At 38.5% G+C, this 14477-nt stretch overlaps 1 protein-coding gene across 6 annotated transcripts in view; it reads left to right on the top strand.

Moving 5' to 3' along the window:
* The window catches only part of BICD1 (BICD cargo adaptor 1), a 176232-nt gene that overhangs the window by 154048 nt on the left and 7707 nt on the right, over positions 1-14477 (top strand). Inside the window, exons 8-9 of one of the 6 annotated variants that reach the window (XM_048934319.1) lie at positions 1927-2012; positions 7801-7995. The exons of 1 other annotated variant lie outside the window; for it this stretch is intronic. In XM_048934319.1, coding sequence (XP_048790276.1) covers positions 1927-2012; positions 7801-7888 — 174 coding nt within the window. In that variant the 3' untranslated portion in view covers positions 7889-7995. Of the gene's footprint in view, positions 1-1926; positions 2013-7800; positions 13904-14477 lie in introns of those variants that run through there. 4 more of the 6 variants (XM_048934323.1, XM_048934320.1, XM_048934318.1 and 1 more) reach the window with 4 other exon arrangements.

Here is a 14477-nt window from a genome sequence, read left to right as displayed (position 1 = left end):
CTCTGAGGGAATGTAGAAGAACAATTCAGCCTTTTTAAGTCACATGGGCCACTAGTTACAGGTGTGACTGAGGTTGAGCCAGATTCTATGTATATTGCTGACACCAAGGAGAACTGCTGCCATGTGAAGTAGGGAGCTTGCTTTTGTTGAACATTTCTTACCCAGGCTTCATGATGCCTGCAGAGTCTGGCTCTATGTTTGTGTGCTCTGCCAAGTCTAGCAGATGAAGAGGCTTCATAAAATGTTTGCAGGATGCTGAGATATTAGAATATGATCATAAATCAGGCATTTGCGTTATTCCTGGCAAAGCCTGTTAGAACAGTTTCTTCTGTATCTATGAAACCTATCCACACCTTTTCATCACACAGCATTCTGCTTTCTTCTTTTTCTCACTCTCCTGTAAGTTGTTGGAGAAAACTTCGCTTTGGACTTCAGCAAACTAGTTCATTTAGAATACAACATTAATTTTTTCTCTGGCCATCATTTTCCTTCTATAGTTACAGGCTTCTCTGTCTATCAGGCACCACTTTCCTTTCAGCTGAGCTTTGTGCTGAAGTGACGGACCCTTTTATTGGGGTCTATATGGGTTGTAAGCTCTTGTATTCCTGTGCTGCAAGGACCATAGTGGCCATCTTAGCATATGAGAGAATGGCACAATATCTCTTCTTCTGCTTTTTCTTCCCGACACAATGGTACCTGCACTAGCTGTACATAAATATTTCTGAAGTAGTTATCTATGTACTTGAGAATATGTCCAAAACCCTCTCCTGCTATCTGAAGCAGGAAGAAACTAATGATTTGGTTATGCATGCTTCCACCCACTGGAGATCAGCACAGATTTTGATGAGAAGCAAGGAGAAACATTCTGGTCTTGTACAAAAAGGAAATGTCATGGTGCTGGATTTGTTGCTCACTCTTTGTGGGAAGCTGTGTTGTTCTGTTATCATCCAGATTCCTGACAGTAGATTACTCACAGGTTCTTCCACTTGACTGAGACAAAGAGTAGAAATGCATTTCAGAGGCCATCAATATTGTAAAGGGAAAAGGTTACTGGTGTTCAGCTTTAATGGTGTTTAGCAGCAATTAGAAAATGAAATTCTTTCCTATCACATGAAGTTTGATCATCTCATTTTATGTAACTCCTTCCCACTGAACAGTTAGGTTGAGAACAATAGATCTCAAACTGCACTAGAGACAAAAAGTGACCTCTGGCAGTTCTCCGGGTGGTCTGAGTTTCTCTAATGCTCAGAAGGGTGCTGACGTGCGTGCTGTCTGACAATCTGAATCATGCAAGCCGTGGCCAGATTAATGTAGGGAAAACTTTTTTTTGACACTTGTAAATCGTAGTAGAAAATAATGAGCCCCAAAGCAGATTTTTTTCATGTTCAGCTACTTCTCTTAACTCCTTCAAACATTATGGAGTACCTGCTGTATGAATTCCTCCCTTCCCTTCTCTACAAGAAGACATTCTTAAAAGCACTGTTTAGAAGTTGTGAAGACTTGCAGACTTCTCACAGATCATGATGAGATGGCATCTGTAATAACTGCTTTAGGGATAGAAGTTCTTTGGAGAAATTTTGGGTAGCTTTATTGACACTTTTTATATTACATGTAAGCAAAACGACTTTATCATCTGCAGAAGAATGATGGGTATAAGGTTTAAATTCACATCCTGAATCTAGCCCACTGTGTGTTTAAAATAAAAAAATGTTAAGGGAAGACGAATGTAAATGTCTTCACTGCTTCTGAAAAGAAAAAAAAAAGGCAACAATTATTGTTACTGCTATCAAGAAAAAGGTGTTTCTGTCAGATAAGGAATCACACGAACATTCCTCACTAAATCTCTCCATCAGATGCACAGCCTGTGTATTGCTGTTACTAACCCCTTGCTCTGTAATCTCTCTGTATATATGTCTAATTTATCAGTTTCTTGTAGATTGTCAGCAGCCTGCTGCCTCCATACCGCCACACGGCTCACAACTAGCCAGGGGGCCAGATTGCCAGAATGTCAGGTAAACTGAACTAACTTTTCTCTTTGCACATAGCTGCATGCTCCCCTTGTCTTCCTTGCTCAAATCTTCTTTGCTACGGTTCTTCACTAACAGCAACTTGAGCAGCAGTGATGATTTCTGCAGTGACAATACAAACACGAACCACAGATCCACACACTTACATTGAGGCGAAAATGTTAAAAGAAGGAGAAGCTGTACCTTGCAGCCCTCATTTGTTCTTTTCATACAGTTTCTCCATGTTGCCAAAACAGCAATGATTCTACTATGTTGCTAGATAAATTTACTCAAATGGAGGACTTGATTTTTAGGGCTGGGCACAGATTTCCATTTTTGTAGGGTGGCATTTTAAAGGTACTTGTGAGATCTCAGCAACTTCAGAAAAAAAGAGATGACAGTGTGTTTTTTATATGTTCATAGTATGTGCTGTGCGCAGTCACTTCTCATTTGAAACAATTTCCATTATTTTTAGACCTTACCCTGATCTATAGCAACCCAGCTGATCTACAGCCCTATTTGCGATAAAACTACTTCCTACAGAACGCTAAACTTCATGTTCAGAAGCTTGCTGTAATAATGCAGACTGGTGGAGGGATGGGGTAGAGCTTTCAGGCTGCACATGAGGCACTGCTAAGCACTATTGCCAGCTCACAAGTCTGCCAACGGCCTTGGAACAGCCCCTTCATATGTACTTCTCTGTTATTCCTCCCCTAAATGCTAGCAAACTATTGCTTCTGCAGTTTTAAACATCCTTCTCAGAAGGGAAAAGCAACATCACTTAACTCTGCTATGCACTTGTTGGCAAGCATTGCTTTGTTCAGCAGACTAACCTGCAGAAAGGGGCACATTCCAAGGGAAAGCCTCAGGGCTTTCTGCGTTATCCCTGAGTGCTTCCTCAGTTAGAAAGATCTCATTAGCTACAATCAGAACTGGATATATTGGTCAAGAAGTCATTTTTGGCATGTTTCCAAATAAAATCAGAGTATACAATGGCACATAAAATGGTTAATTTTGTAATATGGTTAATATTTTAAAAAATTAGATCGGTCATTCTACAAAGAAGACATACTGCTATACTTACCTGAACTACTGACCTCCAAAGGACTGTAATTTTTACCACTAGATTGGTACTCTTTTGATTAAGAAAAAGCACCATAGTATTTTTTATATATCAACACTGATGCCTTCCTTGTCTTGGCCACATAGCTGTGTAGCCTTGTAAAGCAGTGAAGCATAACAGACCTGGTGCAAGAGAGTATGATGGTATGAGTTTGTGAATGCTTTAAATGGAATGATTGAAATCTGCAGTGAAAATCACTGGCTTTTTAAGAACCAGTTATGTGAGTTTGTTCAGGTTTTCTATACCCAGGAGAGGAAGAAGGCAGCAGCTTGTGATGTCCTTCCTCCTCCTTTTAGAGTTCCTCCTGATGTAGCACAACTGCTTTCAGTCATACAGTGATGTCAGATGAGGAAGGTATTATGTTAAAGCTGTGTCCAGCCCTAAAGTCACCCATTTTAAGAGAGAGCTATGCTTGTTTTTTAAGTCTCTACCGTCATTCTTGCAGTCATGTGACATCTCAATGGCATTTCACCTAGGATCAAGAGATAGCTTGTAAAGAAACTTCCCACATCCTGCAGTATGCCTAATGGTGTTCAAACTAGCTTGTTCTGAGGTAGCACAGGGGTCCGCTCTGAACTTTAACATTAAACACAGAGAGCTTTCCTCATCCAATATCTATGCTCAGTTTTAAATGGCACTTGTGCATCTCTTGATTTTTCACAGCAGTTGTGAAAGTGTGCTGATTCCAGTCATCTAGTCACTTTGATTAGCTGTACATCTGTCTGTCTTCTTGCTCATGCCTGCATGTTTCTGCTAAAACCTGATCTGGAAAATCTAGGAGAAACTTTTGTTAGAGGTTTTCAAAGGAAACTCATGAAGCAATGCGTGAGAATCTAAACTCTGCATTCCATGCCTCACTTCAGTTTCTATGTCCAGAACTGTGGGCAGGCAACCAGACGTCGGCCTACCCTGAAAAGTACTGGATGGTGTTCACCCCTTCCTAGCATCAGTAGCTGTGTGTTTGATGTATTATATTGCACAAGACTAAACTAATACTGTCATCCAATGTTTACAAGAATGTGTCTGTCTTTGGATCACATGCTGGACCCACGTTGTCTAAAAAACAAACAAAAACAAAACAAAAGTCCTGATCCTGAAATAAAAAATAGGGTTAATTGTTAAGAAAATAAGATTAAAGTTGAATAAGGAAAGATGCACATGAAAGGGTTGCATTCTGAATATGTCACTGGTCTGTTTGTATTTTCCATTGCTGATTCATTACAGTTACAACCTATGTCAAAAAATATTGCATGTGAATGATGTCTTTAAGAAAACAACACGATATTTACTAACACCAAAGAGCATTGCATGATATTTTTCAATTGATTTTAGAACTATATGATGAGCTTTGTGAGTTTTGGGAGGGCAGGGAGCTGATTAAAAACAAATAATAGTAACATGAAAAATTACATGGGCCATATTCATCAACTGAATGGGTATCTTCCCAAATGATGACAGCCTTTAAAGAAAGGATTACAGAAATGTTTAAAAAGCAGCAGATATCCTTGGGCAGAAATGTAACAATATTCTTATTCTCACTTAGTAGCCAACAGCTTTAGGTTCTTCCATGTCTTTCTGTTGCTTCATGTTCCTAATCTCACCTGCCACCCTCTACTGCCTGTAACTGTCAATATGCCTGATAGCTGAGCTCCAGGACCTGCTGCCACCATCACCTGTCCTGCCATAAAAAGCACCCTGCATGCCATGTGTCACTTGCTGGTTCTGCTTGATGGATAATGCAATTTTTGTTTAGATAGTGCTGCAGTGATTTGCATAACCCAACTGGGTGTACTGTTCTTCTGAAAGGAGGATGGCACAGCAGTAGAGTGTTATGATGAGAGTCAAATCTACTAGGATTGTATGTGATGGGTGTATATATGTTGCTGCAAAGGTACCTGTACTGATAACCTTGTAATTTTTTTTCTCTTCTCAATGCCCCTAATATTTATTATCGGTTGAAAAGGGAATGGTGAGACAAAGTTTTCAATTCCTTTTGTGGACAGAAGTATACTTGTATTTGAAAGTGAGAAGCCACACACAGTTACTGTGGAAAAAAAAGGATGTAATTCTAAGTCTGGTACTTCCTAAAGAGAGCATATTCTGGAATAGTTTTTATTACAGTATTTGTAGTCAAGGTTGATTTTGTGCTGAAACTGATGCCATAATGGTAATGAGACTGAATGTGTTTAGAGGAGAAGTCTACTTGTGTCAGAGGTCCTGTTTCAGGTCATTACTGCACATAACTAGTCTCAAGTATGGCCATTTTCTCACCAGTCCTCTCCCTTGAAGCAAAAACTTCTTATGTTGCTTATTTTTAAAGCTGGGAAGAAAGCCCCAAAAGACAAACATACCTCTGCTAATGAGGAAGGAAAACACTGAGTTTCTATTCCTTTCTGACAATTACAGTTATTTTGAGGAAAAAAAAAAAAAAGAAGAAGAAAAAGAAAAAAAAAAGAAATGTGGCAGCAATGGAGGAGAGCAAGGCTGTCTTTCTAGAGTAACACAACCGTCTTGCTTGCCTTCCCCGCATGTGCCATGTTAAAGTTTTAATTTGCTTTTATTTCTCTGAAGGACTTAGTAGTGCTTTTTTAAAGACTACCTTGAAAGCTTAGGAGGTGCTGAAGCCTGGAGATGTCTCTTCATGAGTGGATAGCTTCTAGAGTACATGCAGACCTTTTGGATCCATCTCCTGACACTCCTGAGGCAGACTCATTTGAGAAGAGTAGGAAAAGATCTCTCAGATCCCTCTTCAGATTCTCTGTCTGCATTGGTATGATGCAGAATGTGACAGAACAAACAGATGATTACAGCTGTGGAAATAAATACTTAGAGAACACTGGCTTGGTGTCTTCTCAGGGTGTTTGATTAAATAAGCTCACCTAGTAAGTTTCAAGAACATATTTTGACTGAATATTTATGCCTAGGTGGTTAGTTTTAGATGATATATGAACTGAGGAGTCATAGTTCTAAAAAGCAGTCAACTCTTTGGGACTGACTTACTCAGCCAACTTCAAAATGGAACCTATGAGGTCCTGAGCTCCTATAACTCACTCTCACCAGCCATTTTGTAATCAAGCAGCTCATCTTCAGGGGCAGGGACCTGCAAGTTTCTGATCTTCAAAGAGGACCAGAGGTGCAGGGGCTCCAACTCCTGCTGAATTGCAATACCTATGGATTTTTGGGGCATAATCTCCTCAACACCCTTGATTTAAAACCTGGACTTTGCCATCTCCTTTCTTAATGGCAGTAGTCCACACTTGTTTGTGTCTTCTGGGAAATGCAGTGCCGTTTCTTTGTTTCCTATATGTGGAACTGCAGACATTTGCAGTACTGCTGGCATTTCCAATGGCAGACTTTCAAATACCGCTGGCATTTCAAATTGATTTGTTTCCAGCAATAGACTAATTGCGTGCCTTCAGCCAGCACTCGATAGTCTGTACTGCAGAGATAATTTGCATGTTTTTTAAAGAAGGAAAGTGGAAAAAAAGCAGATTTTCTTAAAGACGGGGCTGTGAATTGATTGTGATTCATCATATATCACACTGTTGAACTTGGAATAACTTCAAGACTATAGAACGTTTGAAGGATTAAGAAAAAAAAACCTACTCTCAGTCATATTTTTTGAATAAATTACATTTATTTGTATTCTGCTTTGGAATCTTGCTTTGCCATATGCTTACCTTGAAAGTTTAATGCCTGACACTTAGCTTGGCATCAGCTGAAGTTCACCTTCATAAAACAGGATGAGCCAAGGCTGAGGAATGACTTGGGGCTCACTTGAGCAGCATCTGCATTGCCCTCTGCTGCACAGTATACACTGCTGAGCTAAGTGAGCAAAGCTGTGTAGTTGAAGCTTTGCTTGAATGTTATGGAACTTTGCACCAAGGTGTGGGGGTGTGTTCATGTTAGCTGCCCCTTATCTTTGTGCTGCCACTAATAGACCATAACTCCACCCACGTCTGATTTATTGAAAGTTGGTTCAGACCCCTCTGTACCATATGACAGGGAACACTATAATTGCACATGTAGAGGCTTGAGGGGTTAATGCTATCATTGGAACAGTTGTTCATGAAAAATAGTCAACAACAGAAAAAGACAGAACTGAAGAGAATTCAAACATGTAAAACAAAAACTCTTGGAAAGTTTTGATTACAAAATACAGAATGTTGCCTGATGAGGAAGGTCAGACTGTAGTTATTTGAATGTCATAGTTCATAGCTCACATTCAGTAAAAGACAGTGTTTTCACAAAATGATGAAACCTGACTTCCACATTAGCACTCTCCTAGAGCAATTAATCATTTGTGTATAAATAAATAATTCTTAACCCTCATATAAAGAGTGTGTCTCGCCCTTCAAATTTGCTTCCCCCTTTCACAATTGCATTCATTTCTCTACAGAGCATTTTTCATCAGAGCATGCAAACGGCCGTATTGTGTGTGTATTGTGAACTGTCAAGCAGGCTGTGTACAGCATTTCATGTCATACATCCAGGTGTCACTCAACGTGTGCATGCTGGGGATTTTCTTTATTTATGCTGTGTATCTAAGGATGCAGATTTAGAGATGAGTTTCCCTCACCTTTTAGAGTTTGTTTCCAGCCTTGAACAACTTACCTGCGCGTAAAGCTTTGCCGTGTATTTTAAGCACTTGTTTTTCTTTCTGATTTTCAGTCCTAGTGCTCTTCCAGAAGAGCAGCCACATTCCAGCTCTCAGTGTGCCCCTCTCAACTGTCTCTCTAAGCCTCCTCCTTACCCCTAATCTTCATATGCAACGTAAGAGAAAACGCAAACAGAGTGGAGTTCATGCAACAAAGGTTCGGGTTGTTCCCAGCGAGCGGGTAGACAATCCTGCCTTGTTGCTGCATCGATAAGTCTGGATTCATATCCACTGCTCTGGCAACTGAGGGAAGGTTGAGAAGAAGAACACAAAGCACAGAGCCCAACCTATCAAGAAGACTTTTTATGGTTCCTCTGATTGTATTCAAACTTTACAACTAAAGTGTAGTGAAATTTACTATCTCAACAGAAATGTTCCTCCCAGCTGCTTGGCTTTACCTCTGAAATAATGAGAGACTTAAGCCAGTATTAATAAAGATAAAGTATGTTACTAAACCCTGCCCTCATAACCTCTGAGTTCAGCCATAGGAACCAGTTCACATTTTCTTTCGTCGCTAAGGGTGTGATATTTCCTTCTTACTTTATTTGCACCATAATTTTGTGTTTATAAAATGCAGTCTTTTTTGCACCAGTTGTATTCAATTATTATTATTATTTTTTTAAACAAGCAGAAATAGCTGAAGTGAAGAATGACTGTGTTAATAGTAAAGAGAGGCTTGTTGTATTGGCCAGCACACGGCCAATTTTTATTGCACAAAAATGTTGGCAGTGGGGTGAATTGAAATGTTAGTGATGACTGTATATTTTGCTGCTGCACTGATATTGTTTATGCACTTGTTTTTTAATTCCTATTTCATTAGCTTCTGGTTTTGTTCGGGCTCTTCACTGGAAGATTACTATTTAGTTTAAGAAGGAGATGAGAGGATGATGTATTGGTTTGTTTTCCGTTTTGCTGCATTGTAATTCTATTTTTGCATTTCAGACAAGTAGATGAATTGGTGCTGTTTTTTGGGGTTACTTTCTATTTGGTATCTGAGAAAAAAAAATAATCTAAAACAAGTAAAATGTCGTGTGCTAATTAAAAACATTCTTTCTTCCTGCTCCCATATTCAGGATACTAGCTTGAGGCCTTACCCTGAAAGACTAGTATGAACAGTGAAGTTGCAGGTATTCTGTGTGAAATATTCTAAGGTGAAATAACTCCTGCAGGCAGACTTAATGGTGTGGATCAAAGCTAGCAGGACTTTAGTGCATTTTTTCCTTGCCAAAAATCAACAGATCCAGAACCTTAGCTCATGTCAGTTTATGACAAATACTCAGGTGATCTACACTACACAGACTCTATTGCAACAGTGCACAGTGCTCCTAGTTCAAGGTTCTCTCCTGTAAAAGCTGAATAATCGGTTGGGTTGTTCTTTTATTTATTTATTTTTTTTAATAGCAAGTTTCAGAACAAAAGCAAGGATAGCAAAATTTACTTTGCACAGTACCTGACAGCAAGGTAAGCTGCTAAGGTGTAATGGTTCAGCACCTCTGGACTTCTCATCTAGTCATCACATAGGAGAAGTCTTCAGTGCTGCCTACCTGTCGGTAATTAGCAGTCCTTGCTCTGTCAGGTGGCCTTAATTTATTTACAGAACAAAGGCTTAGATATTTCCACGTTTTTATTCCTTCTCTGCAGTGTAAGTATGATTTACAAGTGGGAAACACAGCGCAGCCTAAGGTAGAGAGCAGCTGAACAAAAACTGCTGCAGATATGGTTGGAAAAATTTTTTCACATTCTACCTGAGTCTGAGAAAATGAACTCAGGCTTCTGTTAGAAACAGTGCTTACCAAATGTTATGATACACAAAACATCAGCAGAGGAAAGAATCGGTGACCAATCAGTGTGCCTAACAATTACTATTTCCATGGTACCAGTAATGAAGGTGCTGTAAATAGAAATATTCTCTGTAATCAACGGTGTGTGTCACTTGCAGCCTTGGCAAAGCAGCTGAGCTATTGTAACAAAACATTCAGAGTCGAAGGTGAAGAAAATAGGAACAAGTTGTCATCAAATTCTGATCAGATTGAACAGACAATTCTCGGCAATGTTCTGCTTAGGTTTACCATGCAGTTCACGTGGTTCTTCTTGTATGCATTTACATAACTATTTAGTGTCATACTTAACCTACATGTTGTCTTGTCAGAGAAAAGTCAAATAAAACTCATTCAGCTCAGTCACATTGTTTGATATGAATATTAGCTGCTATTTTGATTTTTACTAAAAAGTAAACGACGACAAAACTGTTTTTGTTGGAGGCAAATGGTGCCTCCCGTGAGCACCTCACAATTCCTGACCTTGCAGACTGGTGTAGGGTGTAGTTGTAGTTCTGAAACAGTGCTGATGCCTTTGGCCAATAAGGACAGCTATTACTGATGGTTAAGCAGAAAAAGAATTTGCATTGCACATTGAGTAGAGTTACTGCAGGCTGTACTTGGAATAGATTCTCCTATTTTCATATCCAAATCAAACATATTCCCTGAATTTTAGTTAAACAGGAATTCAGTGAAATGCATTTCTTTTCTATATAGATATGAATATATTGGAAAAAATGTTGTAGTGGAATGTTTGTTTGGTAATGTATTTGTTTCCAGTTGTGATTTGCAGAGCAACTTTGGGAAATTGAAACATGCCGGTATGTCCATGTCGATTAAGAGTTATGAAACAGCATTAAATGGTATAGAAATTGTGGCCCTGTTTTATAGAACTAAGTGGGTTTATTAAATTTTTTATCCTCTTAAGCTTTAAATTCTTCATTTCTAAGTTTTCAATTTACATTTTTTAATATGTAATAAAGCAAGTAAATGTTGGAAATTTAAGAGATCTAGAAACAAACCAATTTAAATGTACAAATGGCTGTAGTTACTGCATTGTAAGTTATAAAACTGTGTAGGTCCCCGGGGACAACTTTTGTCAGTTAACCAGTACAAAATAAAATGCATATCTTGAACTTGAGATGATAAACTCTTCTTTTTTTTATGTAGTGATTGATAGTAGGCAACTTTGTGAACCATTTTGTAGGAAATATTTGCATACAGACAAAAACAGACACAAAAGCCTTTTTTTTTTTTTTGAGTTGCAAAATATACTTTCTTTGCCCGTTTAAAATTGATTTATGGTGGGTGTCATCTACACTGATTTTTAAATAGTAAGTAAAAAGGATACATATGTTTTCCACTGGTTGGTTGAGTGTGCTCAGAAATGCTGAAATGTGTCCTGCACGGGAAGGAAGCAATTCAAATTCCGCTCTGATTTTCATATCTGAAATGCAGTTTTTGCTCTCTGTGACGGCTTTCCAATTTCTTTGGATTTGAAATGGCATTTTCATTTCTTCTTTAGTGAAACTTAACTTTTCATTGTTCAGAGAAATGGCACAATTCTGGAAATCCAGTTTGTAGGGGATGTATAGAAGTGGAAAAAAAAAGGGGGGTGGGAGATGAATAAATAAATATAAATTGTAAGATGTAATAGTATGGAAAATATATTTTCTATCAGAAGGTTATTGGAGGCTTTAACAGAAAGAGGAACTATTATCATTTCTCATGCTGATTGTGTGGATGTTTCTGGCTTCTAAGTGGAGGCAGTACTGGTATTCTTTCTGATTGATGTGATTGACAGGTTGGCACCTCTGTGCTTGCTTCATCCCCATTTCTCATAGTAAATGAGTATAAGCATAGCTATACAATAGGTTTCATAGGTAGAACTGTAATTAATGTAACACTGCAAGTTTTAATGCCAAGATGACCTTCGATTTATTTTGGATTAGAAAAGATTGTTAACATGTTTAAGCCATTTACCAAATTCAAGTGTTAAGAAAAAGACTGTTCTGAAATATAAACTTAGGAAATGTGACCTCGCCTGTGGAGGCTGCTCATGCTAGGTGTGTTGCAAATACTGCAGTGCAGCTGTTTGTAAAACACAGCCCAGATCCCATCACACTGCTAAAGACACCTGCAAATCTGGGCCCTTATTTTGATACCAACCTTACTGTTCAGCGTGCAGTGCCAATGACAAGAGTTGTGCTGCCGTATCTGGATTGACCACCATCGTCATCATCATCAGATGTAGATTACATGAGCCCTTCTGAGATCTGTTTCCCTGCTTTGATGGAGAATGCCCATCCACCTAGGAGATAGGAAATCTGTGTTTGAAAACAGCAGGCACTGATGTTTTAACTTTGAAGTATAATGCCATTAATACCTCTTTAAGAATTCCAATTACTTTTCTTCAGTTTTCCTTTGCTGTGTGTAGAGTGAGTCTGAAAGGAATATCCAGCATTCAGGCTTTTCTAACCACTAAAGATTTTTTGTTATTCGCTTATTACTTTATTTTTTAAGTATAATTAAGCATCCTACGGAAAAGAGAAAAAACAAAAAACAAAAATCCAAACCAACAATTGTCTTTCATCTTCAGGCACATAAAATATGTGTTTGAGATTCTTCACATCATGTAGCTTTTCCATATCCATAATTAAGCCAGAAAATTCTTATTTCTTCTCTGATCTACATACTCCTTGTGTTAAAAAGGCAAGGGGGCTACCAGCAGGACTTTATATTTCATTCTGAGGTAGATGTCTTAAATCTGTATGGGAACTGCTTAGTCACAGCCTGAACCGGTGATTGAGCACCTGGTGAGGGGACACAGCCAGCCCAGAGAACACAGTGGAAGTAATTCACCTGTGTGCCTGGAAGGTTTGGAGCCTGGCTCTACCCCTCCCTAACCTCATATAAGGGCTGGCTGCCACCAGGGAAGGATCTCTGCTTGGAGGTTCCTCCTTTTGGAGTAGTTAGCAAGCTGTGATTCTTGGGATGGGTAAACAAATCTTTCTTTGACTGGATTGCAGCTATCATTCTTTTTTTGTGCAATTTAGACCTGCTTATCTGCTATTACTTTTCCATACAGAGTTTTAATCTATTTCCTGTTCTTCAGAAGACCCTTATGAAATCTATTAAAAGCCATGTGACAAACTAACAAAATTAAAGGAAAAAACTGATGTTCTGTGACTGATGTCAACATGCAAGTAGACAGTAGGTGATCAGGCCCTGTGTTTCAAAATGTCTTTCCATGAAGCTCCACATTTGTTTAGTTTATCATTATTTACTGTTAAAGAAATAGCAGCGAAGAATATGTTGGTTTTTTCCTCAGCATTTGTAAATTAAATTATATACTGACTTGATTTGAAGAACACTTGGGGAATAATGAAAATGATTGATTAAAATTTTTTGTAGACTAATTTGATAGCTGAATTGTTATTCAATCAGATATGAATAAGAAAGAAGAGTTATCTTGCTTGTTGGTGTTTGTTTTTTTTCCTTTGCACTGATGTGGCTGGTGTGTTATGCCAGTGGATAAACTAAGTCTATCTTATTAGTTATTTCCCCATTGATTTTCAACCCTATGGTTTGACTGTTAAAGGGTTAATTAACTTGATCCTTTATAAATAACTTAAAAAAAAAAAAAAAAAAAATGAAAACTGGTGTTTTGTGACTTTTGTAATCTATTGAATGTTATCATTTGCATGATGTTCTGTATCTAACGAACCATTCAGGTTGCTGTGTTCCTTTCACAAGAGTTTTAATGTTGGTGGAGTTTGTGACAAATACAGATTTGTATACTGTATGTTTACTGCTGTAATAACTCAGCTACTCCTACACTGAATTGGTGTTATGTTGCCCTGCCTTCTTGGGGTTAAATGATGGAGTGCTTCTAGGTGGTGAAGAATATAAAAGTATGTATGTTCATTTGCTGAAGACTGAGTATTGGAAACTCTTCTTGTTGCTACTTCTTGTTAAAAGAAAAAAAAACCCAAAAACTAGTTAAATAATCCTTGTTTCTGAAAATGCATCATTTGTTTTTGAAAATTGAAGTAATTCCCATGTAACTCCTTGTAGACAATCCTAGATTAATGCCCTGTGAAGGATTCATAAAGTCTGTGCTTGTACATGTGTAATATGATCATGCAGCCAAATGGTTGGGAAAAACACTCTAATACTGAAGAAAATAATAATAAAAAAAAAGCCAGTATGCTGATTCTTACATCTTTATGTTCCAATTAAAATTACAGTGTAATGCATAACTGTTCCAGTGAATAAACTGGCCATTTTTGTTCATTTACCTCCATGCTGTCTGGTCTACTTTTATTTCTGTCAGTTTGCAGTGTCTTGGCTTGTGCTTTTACATCGATTTATGTCTTGCAGGTCTGTAACTGTGAATGGAAAAGGTATTAGAATGAAAGGAAATGAAACTGGGAAAGGAAATAAATACCAAAAGGGAATCAGAACTAAATCAGAGATGCTTCCTCTGTTTTCTCAGATAGAGGAGATAGTGAAGGCTTATTCACCTGATACAGTTTTCATCAGCCTTGACTATTCTCTAAAATGCTCCAGCATCTGTAATGAGGTGTCAGTTACAAGAGTTTTGTGTAAGGTGCAAATCTCTACTGTCAAGGAATGGGTCACCAAAGGAAGTGGTGAAGTCGAACTAAAAGTGGGCTGGGATTGCTGTGTGCAGTACAGCATATTGTGGCTGCAATTTTAAGGTCAGAAATACCTTCTTTGCTTGTCAAAGTGCCAGGCTTTGGGAGCAAGTGGGCCTGTGGCCCGTGCTCCATCAGCAGCCAGGCCTGTGGTGTTTCAGGTGCGAGACTGTGGTGGGCAGGTGGCTGCTGCAGCTCCTGCGATGACCCTCC

The sequence above is a fragment of the Lagopus muta genome, chromosome 1, assembly GCF_023343835.1.
Source record: "Lagopus muta isolate bLagMut1 chromosome 1, bLagMut1 primary, whole genome shotgun sequence".
Classification (NCBI taxonomy): domain Eukaryota; kingdom Metazoa; phylum Chordata; class Aves; order Galliformes; family Phasianidae; genus Lagopus; species Lagopus muta.
Note: the sequence above shows the minus strand (reverse complement) of the source record. Positions and strands in the feature narration are given on the sequence as shown.